Source organism: Polyodon spathula, chromosome 5 (assembly GCF_017654505.1).
Source record: "Polyodon spathula isolate WHYD16114869_AA chromosome 5, ASM1765450v1, whole genome shotgun sequence".
Lineage (NCBI taxonomy): Eukaryota > Metazoa > Chordata > Actinopteri > Acipenseriformes > Polyodontidae > Polyodon > Polyodon spathula.
Window position 1 is genome coordinate 44,312,616 of NC_054538.1, and position 10,554 is coordinate 44,323,169.

Genomic DNA, 10,554 nt, shown 5'->3' on the forward strand with positions numbered 1-10,554 from the left:
CAGTAAATAGTCCTAGTCTAAAATGTTTTCCAAGATTGATATTATCAAAAACAGTAATGAATGTTAATAAACTTACGCGTAATTTGACAAAAGATGAAGTAGTTGTAATTTTAAGCCTAGTGCTTTTTATTTTTATTCTCAATCATTTTTGTAAAGTGTAATAATTATAAATACCTTACATAAAATAAAGAGTATGCTACATATAACATAATTATATTACAAACATAGTCTTCATGTTCATGGGGGGTTACTAAGTATTTAACTGCATTAGAAACGCAAACATGTTTATCGATTAATAGAAAACATAGGCACTGCCATGAAAATTAAAGAACCTAAAATATATATTGTGGTATTGCAGAATATTTCTATTTAATGTAATTATCGATTTCATAAATCAAAAGTTTAAAGATTTCAGTATGTTTTTCTTTGTTACAAAATTGCTGAGCTGTTTCATAATGCTTGCCATTATTCAATGTCTTACTAAGGACGGGAAATGTATATGGCTATAGCTGTGAGAGGGTAACAGCATCAGATTGGCTAACCACCGTCATTAAACGACAGATTTAGGGGAAATATACATTGCACAAATGTTTATGATACATTAAAAGAACTGATCTAGTAGTAGCGCACCATGCAGACATGGCAAACAAATCTTTTTTCTAACATTAAAAAAAATATATATTTTGTATGATATATAACTTGTCAATCGTTACATTCTGATTCTACCCTTACAATAAATATATCCCTAGTGAGTTTATTATATGCAGTATTTATTCGTGCCATCAAACGACCGATCACAGGTAACGTTTAACTATTATTACAATACATTGCAGTGGAAACCCTTTTGTAAGTGTTTTATCGCCGTTGTTATTATTACTAATGCAATACCCTCCTGCTAACTTTCTGTAGTGCTTTTGTTAATTGGTAATTATAGTTCTGTTGCAGGACCAATGTTTAAACACAGCTCTCTACAACAAACAAAATGGAAGCAGTGTACTGTATGTAGTACTAGCTTGAACAATCTGAAATGCGTGCCTGTTACTTTAAGCGGAGGGATACAACCGCTCCTGAAGAGACTATAAAGACAACGTTGATTTAAAAGGAAATCCCTTTCAATTTTCTAGCGTCAGAGGGTTAAGGGACAGCGGAGAAAGCTGCGAACGATTGTTCTAAGAAACCATCAAGAAATTAGCCAAGGTATGTTTCTTTATCAGTGTAATCGTATTTAAATATGTAGGTAGATGTATTGGCGTAGAGTCAAATTAAGAATCAAAGCGCTTAGAATTGAAATAACGAGCGTGAAAAAAGCCGGTATCTGAGCATCACGTGGTAAAAATACCGACTTATTAAGTGTGTGTGTGTGTGTGTAATATATATATATATATATATATATATATATATATATATATATATATATATATATATATATATATATTGGCCCAATACTCAGTGTAGCCCTACAAGCCTCGGTGTAACTTTCTACATTGTAATATAAAAGGCTTTGGTACTAAAAACACCGTCATTATTAACTACGTTTATTTGAATTTTAGACGGTCCCCTTTTTGTTAAATGTCGCTGCGGTTAGTGATATTTTTTTTATAGGCGATTGTTACCTTTTATCCATATTGCGATTCTCCCCCATTAATTGTCTGCGACAATGCTGTGCTTTGTTATTATGTAATACTTACTGTACCTCCTTCCCATCACCACATCTCTGGGCCTTGGTTCTGGTCATGGAGGTTTCATTCGAAACGATGCTTGAATATCGGGATTTGTTTGGGTAACATCTGTGCTTGCAGTTGACCATGATTTTTTTTTTTAAAAGGTTTTTTTGATTTTTGGTTTTAATGTGCGCATTGCCTAGGTTTCGAGTTTTGGAAATTGTGTAACCTTGGCAATCAGATTGGTGAGCGATTTAATTTAAGTAGTATGACTGTGGATTTTTTTTCGTATGTTTTTAATCACGATTTTGTTGCGGCCCGACTAATGTTACCCACGTGTTGACCGTTAAAATGCTTTGTGTGTGTCGCCATATTCCGCACTGTCGTAATTTCCGGCAGTAGGAAAGTCAAGATGGCCAGAATGATTCTGCAGAAAGGGAACAAAATGGAGTTCTTGCTTGTGTACTTTAAATGTTTTAGCTTTTATTATTATTTTTATAAGTTATGTCTTAGTTCTGGTTTTAGCTTTCCTTAGGACCATTGGAAGAGAGTAAAACAATGCTTCATTCAGTTTGTCATCGTTTTGATAGTCGATGCCTGACACACTTGTGCATATTTGAAGCCAAACTCCTCCCAAAATGTAGCTTTTTTTTTGTAATCTGTATTACAGGACCCCTGCGTAAGGATACGTTTCATTCTCTGTAATATTTACTATTTGTTCCTATAAAATTAACAACCACATTTATATTTAGTTTTAGAACGCTACGTTGTTAATTTTAAATAAGTTTGTGCTTGTCCAGTGTAACTAAATCAACCCCCTCCCACCCCCATCTTGATGAAAGGAAGTACTGCGTTAACTGTAGCATTTTTTTTCTCCTTTTTAGATGCCAGAAGAAATGCGTCAAGATGAGGAGGTTGAGACTTTCGCCTTCCAGGCTGAGATTGCTCAGCTTATGTCTCTAATCATTAATACCTTTTATTCTAACAAGGAAATTTTCCTCAGGGAGATTATTTCCAATGCCTCTGATGTGAGTACCTTAATTTCTAATTAAGTTGTTTATCGATGTTTAAGTGTATAGAGAGATTTGGAAATGCAACTTGTGCCCAGTAAAGATAAATTTTATACATTTCCTTTTGCAAGATTAACACTTTTTTTTTTTTTTTTTTTTTTTTTTTTTTTTATATATTTCCCCCATGTCTTTAGGCTCTGGACAAAATCAGATATGAAAGCTTGACAGACCCTACCAAGATGGACAGCGGAAAAGAGCTAAAGATTGACATCATTCCCAACAAGCATGAACGTACACTCACTCTTATCGACACTGGGATTGGCATGACCAAGGCTGACCTCATCAACAACTTGGGAACCATTGCCAAGTCTGGCACCAAGGCTTTCATGGAGGCCTTGCAGGTATCCTATCACTAAGTATTCCAGTACATCATTACAACTCATAATTCGGTACTTTATATATAATGAGAGAGAGCTTTTGTTCACTTGGTTAGCTATACTTTTTCACAATAATGCTGACTGCTACTTCCAGATCCTTATGAGAGAATGTAGTCATGTTAAATTCATTGTCGTGTTTTAATTTGTAATGGCTTGGTTTTTCAGGCTGGTGCTGACATATCTATGATTGGTCAGTTTGGTGTTGGTTTCTACTCTGCCTACTTGGTTGCAGAGAAGGTTGTGGTTGTTACCAAGCATAATGATGACGAACAGTACATCTGGGAGTCCTCTGCTGGAGGTTCTTTCACTGTTAAAGTTGACACTGGTAAGTAATATAGAAGAGGAGTTTTATAACAGGAACTGCAAAATAGCATGTCTGGTCATTTTGACTGGATAGCTTTCTTGTGGGCTGCATAGTGATCCTGGTCACTTTTTTTAAAAAAAGGCAGCCTGGCAAACTGTAGCTGATGCTGTTAATGCGCAAGTATAGTCATATCCCAAGTACACAAGCACAAACACCCTGACTTTCTTTTTTTACAATTTATAGAATATATTGATATCCTGCTGTATTTTGTTTAATAGTTACGTATGGTCATAATTTAGACACCCTGAAGAATGTAGACAGTATTATTTCAGTCTACCGCACCAGTCATGTTTGGGGAAACCCAGCAAGTGTATTAGTGATAAAACACGAAAAATGATGATGGTGATAATAGTAAATTAAAAAATATGTAGCGTATATAGATGTTTGCCTTATTTATATGAACAAAAACATTAAATAGGTTATAATTTACCTGCACTAGCATAGAACACCTCCTTGTTCCGCTTCACTGGACCATGTCTGGGAAATTTCACGAAGACTGGCAGCAACTTCAATGCAAGGTACACTTTCCTTATCTCTGCATATTGTTGCCTTAAGATTTTTTGGCATCGCAGACTGTACAAAAATTCCCCACAGGCCATAAATCTTAGATCTATGCAAATACCTGAATGAGTGAGAGAATCAGTGACTCCTTTTCCTGTGTCCATAGGCACCTAGAAAACTGAAATTAAAATGTCCGCACCACTGTGTGGAATGTACCAGCACCAGACCAAATCAACCTGCATTTGGTGGGTGTTAATTTTGAACCCTGGATTGGTATGCTATTGTTCTTTTGCCTGCAGGTGAGCCCATTGGCCGAGGTACCAAGGTCATCTTGCACTTGAAGGAAGACCAGACGGAATACATTGAGGACAAGAGGGTCAAGGAGGTTGTTAAGAAACATTCTCAGTTTATTGGATACCCCATCACCTTATATGTAAGTATAACAAACTCTAGATACATGTTCCTAGGATGTAATCATATTGCATCTCTCAATGTGTTTCTGCATAACCTACAAGTAGTAATACTTGAATCCGTAGGTGGAAAAAGAGCGTGAAAAGGAAATCAGCGACGATGAAGCAGAAGAGGAAAAGACAGAGAAGGAAGAAAAGAAAGAGGATGAAGAGGGAGATGAAGAGAAACCAAAAATTGAGGATGTTGGCTCGGATGATGAAGAGGACTCTAAGGACAAGAAGAAGAAGAAAAAAATTAAGGAGAAGTACATTGACCAAGAGGAGCTGAACAAGACCAAGCCCATCTGGACCAGAAATCCTGATGACATCACAACAGAGGAATATGGAGAGTTCTACAAGAGCCTCACCAATGACTGGGAGGACCATCTTGCAGTTAAGGTTAGTTCTTTGGCTGGCTATAGTATGGTGCATTTGAAAAGGAATTTTAAACCAAGCTGAAGTTTTGTATATGTCAGAATTCTAAACTACCAGATTAATTGGTCTCTTTCCTTTCCCAGCACTTTTCTGTTGAGGGTCAGCTGGAGTTCCGTGCCCTGCTCTTCATTCCACGACGTGCTCCCTTTGACCTTTTCGAGAACAAGAAAAAGAAGAATAACATTAAGCTGTACGTAAGGAGGGTTTTCATAATGGACAGCTGTGAAGAGCTCATCCCAGAATACCTGAGTAAGAATTAAATTGTATAGGTGGTCTTGATCTGTTTGGTCACATTCACCTACTGTGATAGTTGGGTTAACTAGCCATTTATCGCTGTAGCACTCGTTTGATCCACACTTCATAAAATGTGTTTTAATGATTTATTAGTAGAACTTCAAGAAAATTGTCTTTTTTGTACTAAAATCCATGAGCTATTGTGATGTTGCGCACTAATATTTTCACAGTACTATTCAGTTGCTCACAGTGCGCAACAAAAAAATTGAAACTAACAATGTTTTCTCCTTCTAGACTTTGTTCGTGGTGTTGTTGACTCTGAAGACTTGCCCCTGAACATCTCCAGAGAAATGCTGCAACAGAGCAAAATCCTGAAGGTTATTCGCAAGAATATAGTTAAGAAGTGCATGGAACTCTTTGTTGAGCTGGCTGAGGACAAAGAAAACTACAAGAAATTATATGATGGTTTCTCCAAGAACCTGAAGGTAGGTATTTATCTTGACTAAGTTGTAGAGGATAACAAATGCACTAGTGTGGCTGTACATGGAAAATCTGGTAAAGTATACACACATCACATGTGGACTGATGCATAAGTGATGAAGCAGAATCTCTGCAAGTCAGGGACACATTTCTCAGTTAGCTGATACTTTGCTAACGTTTGGACATGACATAAGAAGACGGGTAATCATAATTGCCTTTAATCATAAAAATTGACAGAACTGGGTGGCCCAATCTGTCCGGGAATGCGTCAAATCGCACTGGACCTCTTCACCAATGTGTGCCATGTGTTTTTACCAATCTAAAGCATCGCTATTCTGTCGTTTTACGATTTAAGATAGTTGGCGTTAGGCAGCGCTTTAGCTGAGACAGTACACGGTCAATACACACCTCTGCAAAAAATGGTGGCAGTCCAGCAGAGCTCTAATTCATTAACATGGCCATCCTGCATTCTTAGTATGTGAAGCTGCAGAAATTGATGGCTTGTCTCTGTTCACTTTCTTTTAGCTTAATGTGTTGCTTATTCTTCAGTTGTCAGTGTGAACATGTGTATCCAGTGCAGCGGTATTTACAACGCTGTGTGTCATGCAACCCACTTCTGATTTGGCTATTTGTAAACTTTGAAACACTTAAGTTTATGAATGCTCAAACATATTTACTTTCCATTCCTCATCCACTATTATATTCATAAGTATTTCCATTTAGTTTGGTCAAGTTTAAGATGCCCTGCAATTGCCACAATAATCGGAATTTGATTGGCCAACAGAATCGGGTAACGTTTGAACAGGAACCAGTGTGTGATGTTTGATTGTTCTTTTGAGCCTTGATGTCTAATCATACATGCTGTATTCTCGATGTGATGTAGGGCTGCTTATTACAATGCTGAAGTCAAAATACTGCATTTTAATCTATTTCCTAAAAAGTAGTACCGGAAAAATATTGAATAGTGGCTAAATCCAGGTACAAATTGATAAACGGACATCCAGTACGTGATGTTTTTTAAAAAAACAATCCTGTTTTGGTAAAATTCTGAATAAACAAAAGTGTGGGACATTTACTGATATTGCACTTTATTTAAAAAATGTTTCCTCCTAGCTTGGTATCCATGAAGATTCCCAGAACCGCAGGAAGCTGTCGGAGCTGTTGAGATACCACAGCTCTCAGTCTGGGGATGAGATGACCTCTCTGATGGAGTACATCTCCCGCATGAAGGAGAACCAGAAATGCATCTACTACATCACTGGTAAGGGAGTGTTGAATTTTTTTTAATATAAAAAAAAATTCTAGTTGTTGCCAATTTATTTTCTCCCAATTTGAAATGGCCAATTATTTATTTGCTTGGCTTACCGTTACCACCCCTGTGCTGACTCTGAGCGGTGAAGACGAACGCACGCTGTCCTCCGGAGCGTGTGCCGTCAGCCGACCTCTTCTTTAAAAACTGCAGATTCACCATGCAGCTGCCCAGGAGCTACAGCATAGGAGGACAAAGCAGCTAACGGGCAAGCCCACAGGCGCCCGGCCAGACTACAGGGGTCGCTGGTGCGCGGTGAGCAGAAGACACCCTGGCTGACCTAGACCCTTCTCCCTGACCTGAGGTTTTTGTGTTTCTCTTGTGCTTTCAGGTGAGAGCAAGGACCAAGTTGCTAACTCTTCATTTGTTGAGCGTGTGCGCAAGCGTGGCTTTGAGGTGATCTACATGACGGAACCCATTGATGAATATTGTGTACAGCAGCTGAAGGAGTTTGATGGGAAGACTTTAGTCTCTGTCACCAAGGAGGGACTGGAGCTTCCAGAGGATGAAGAGGAGAAAAAAAAAATGGAGGAAGATAAGAGTAGATTTGAGAACCTTTGCAAACTCATGAAGGAGATCCTGGACAAGAAAGTTGAAAAAGTAGGGGTTTTGCAGTTTCTTAAATAAAACTTCTTTTTTTTTTTGTGATTCTAAACAATTGTATATCCTTCTGTTTCTCGCATCGTAGTAACACAACTGAAGATTCTTTGTAAAGGCACTGAAGTATCGGTGTGATACTGGTTCAGTTTTTCCTCCCCACCCCTCCCTCCCCCAGGTATTTTTTTTTCACCATGAGTGCCAGTTTGTGATCATTGCGAAAACAGGATCTTGAGGTTGCTGTGTATTTAAATGTCTATATACAGTAGAACAGGTGTTATCAAGCCTTTTATTTTAGGGGTGGGCCAAGTCTGTTGTGCTGGTTGCATTTTACTAATGGAATGTTCCTTGTTGTACTGTCCATGGGTTTGGTGCATCCTCTGTTCATGCTATGCCAACAGATTTAATCAGCTATGAGTATTGCTGATCCAATTTCTGAGCATCTTGTTTAATTTAAAATACTGTGCATGTTGTGTGTTAACTTAAGCCTTTTTAATGGCAGGAAATTTTACTGAGGTAACCAGAACGTGTTTCCTTTCCAGGTCACTGTGTCCAATCGTTTGGTCTCCTCTCCCTGCTGCATTGTCACCAGCACTTATGGCTGGACAGCAAACATGGAGAGAATCATGAAGGCTCAAGCACTTCGAGATAACTCTACCATGGGCTACATGATGGCCAAGAAGCACTTGGAGATCAATCCTGACCACCCAATTGTTGAAACCCTGAGGCAGAAGGCTGAAGCAGACAAAAATGACAAGGCTGTGAAGGACCTGGTCATCCTCCTGTTTGAGACTGCTCTGCTGTCCTCTGGCTTCTCTCTTGAAGATCCTCAGACTCACTCGAATCGCATCTACAGGATGATCAAACTTGGTCTTGGTAAGTTTGTGTGACAATTCCAGGGCCTAATTTTCATTTTTTTTTTTTTTTTTTTTATGCTTGCTTGATTAACCGGTATGAGATTCAGTGGTTCTTATAAATTTTAAAAGCTCAGTAATTTTGTAAAACAGCATTCTAAATGCAGGGTACTTGAATATCAACCTGCATTGTCACTGTTGAACATGGTTTTTATATTTGCTTTTTTTCAGGCATTGATGATGATGAAGTGACAACGGAAGAACCAACCACTGCACCCATTCCTGATGAGATTCCACCACTTGAAGGGGAGGATGATGCTTCCCGCATGGAGGAAGTAGACTAAAGACTTCTTCAAAGCTAGACTTTACCTCAATGTTGACTTTTTATTTAATTTTTTGAAGAAATGGTGTTCTTGCAAATGTTAAGGGGCAGTAATCTGGTTAACACCTGGGAGTCCTGAAAATGCTGTACATTTTTACAGTGATGCTATAAAGATTACAACTCGGTGTAGCTGCCTGTATGAGTTGTCTTTTAAACTTGTTGGCAAATGCTATTGAGGTGGATTTATCAGTTGGCATCACGCAGTGTTAAATCTATCCTCTTGGGTTAAGTGTTTTAAAGGGACTGTTGGATGTAAATTGGTGTGGCTCTTTCTGGATTCCTGGTGTTGCTTGATAGGGGAATTTAAATATTTGGTGCATCATGCACTGTTTGCATGGGGGAATAACCTCTTGGAATATCAGTGCTGTCTCAAATTATGTCCCTGAAGTAAGAAATGCCCATGTTCAGTCTGTTTTTGTCCTTTTCAGTTTTTTCAAAGAAATAAAGAAACCCTTTTAAACTCATTTGTGTGACTGTGGTTTACTGTTGCCTGTATTTTGGCCATTTCTTACATTTAGTTAGTAGCTAACACTGCAATGAAAACAGGTTTGATAGAATTGGCGGTCAGTAGCAACTGGGGATTTGAGTTTGCAACATTATATGATGTGCATTTTAGTTGCCTTGCACACCTGTATTGGTAAGTCCACTTCCATTAAACCATGTTGGCTTTTGTCAAAGTTGAACCCAACAGGTTAATTCCCCCCCTCCACACACACACACACACTTTTCCAGTACCTTCAACCATTTTAAATGCTGTTTCATAAGTTCTGTAACTAGTTCAAAATTAGATAAGTTTCTTGCTTGTCTGTGACTGCTTATAATGAATTAATACTGGATAGTATAATGACATTGCATCACCCACAAAAAAATGTTATGCATATATAATTAGCAATGGATCATACCCTCTAATAAACCAACAACACATTTGAGAGACTTCAATGTAATACTGTTGAGTTAATGCACGTTGTTTAAAGTTTCTACAATTCTGCATTAGTATTACATATATTTAGGTTTTGTCTTTACACTTGAGACCTTGGTTCCAGTTTATATTCCCCAAAAGCAGTTATCTGCATGTTTCTTGAAACCAAGTAGTTTATGTACATCAGTGGTATTTTGAAGCAATGGGTTGGGCTGAGAAGTTTACAGGAAGTACTAATAGCTTTCCTAAAAAGACATAATTAGTGCAGGATTAATATAAACTCATATTCAATGCATGTATGTTTTGTGATTGAATATGGAAAGTATCGCTGATGTAAAAGATAACATTTTTGTGACCCCTGAGTTTTTTCTCTGACAAACTTGACGGGGACATTACAAAACGAAGACACATGTTTGAAAGATAAAAATAACAAACTTAAAAATTTGCCATTTTAAAGGTCGTCTCTTTATAAAAACAAAAAAACACAAAATCATCCAGAAGATATTGATTAAAAAAAATAACATTTTTGTGACCCCTGAGTTTTTTCTCTCCTGTTGAACTGCCCCTGTAATGTTTTTGCTCCTGTGTACACATTTGCTGGTTTCTTATTGTTCTGATTTTAAACGGTAAAATAAAATTGCAATTGTACATTTCAGTGCAAGCAAAGCAAGCCTTAAAAAAGCATGTTAAAATACACTTGTTTGAGAAATATCCGAAATGTACCAAACATTAACAAACAGCTATGTGCTGTAACAACAATTAAATTTGATGTGGGCCACAGCCACGTCGTAACTAATCTTTTTCTCTCTCTAATACACCCGGGGCTCTTTTACAGTCTGTCCCTACTCGCTACCTGTACTCGCCACACCTAACATGGTCGTTTGTAATCGTTTTGCGTGAAACAGCGGGGGGTAGATCAGCC

General features: G+C 37.9%; 1 protein-coding gene across 2 annotated transcripts; it reads left to right on the forward strand.

Moving 5' to 3' along the window:
• Nucleotides 1-1,090: 1,090 nt before the first annotated feature.
• LOC121315981 (heat shock protein HSP 90-beta) lies at nt 1,091-9,177 on the forward strand. 2 transcript variants are annotated; one of them, XM_041250634.1, is made up of 12 exons: nt 1,091-1,197; nt 2,546-2,689; nt 2,866-3,072; nt 3,274-3,433; nt 4,273-4,406; nt 4,510-4,821; nt 4,941-5,106; nt 5,386-5,576; nt 6,685-6,832; nt 7,212-7,480; nt 8,020-8,353; nt 8,563-9,177. In XM_041250634.1, the coding sequence occupies exons 2-12, from the start codon at nt 2,546-2,548 to the stop codon at nt 8,673-8,675; spliced, it is 2,178 nt and encodes a 725-aa protein (XP_041106568.1). In that variant the 5' UTR covers nt 1,091-1,197; the 3' UTR covers nt 8,676-9,177. The 2 variants fall into 2 exon arrangements, with proteins under 2 accessions (XP_041106568.1, XP_041106569.1); XM_041250635.1 differs by lacking the exons at nt 8,020-8,353; nt 8,563-9,177 and adding an exon at nt 7,569-7,666.
• Nucleotides 9,178-10,554: the final 1,377 nt, after the last annotated feature.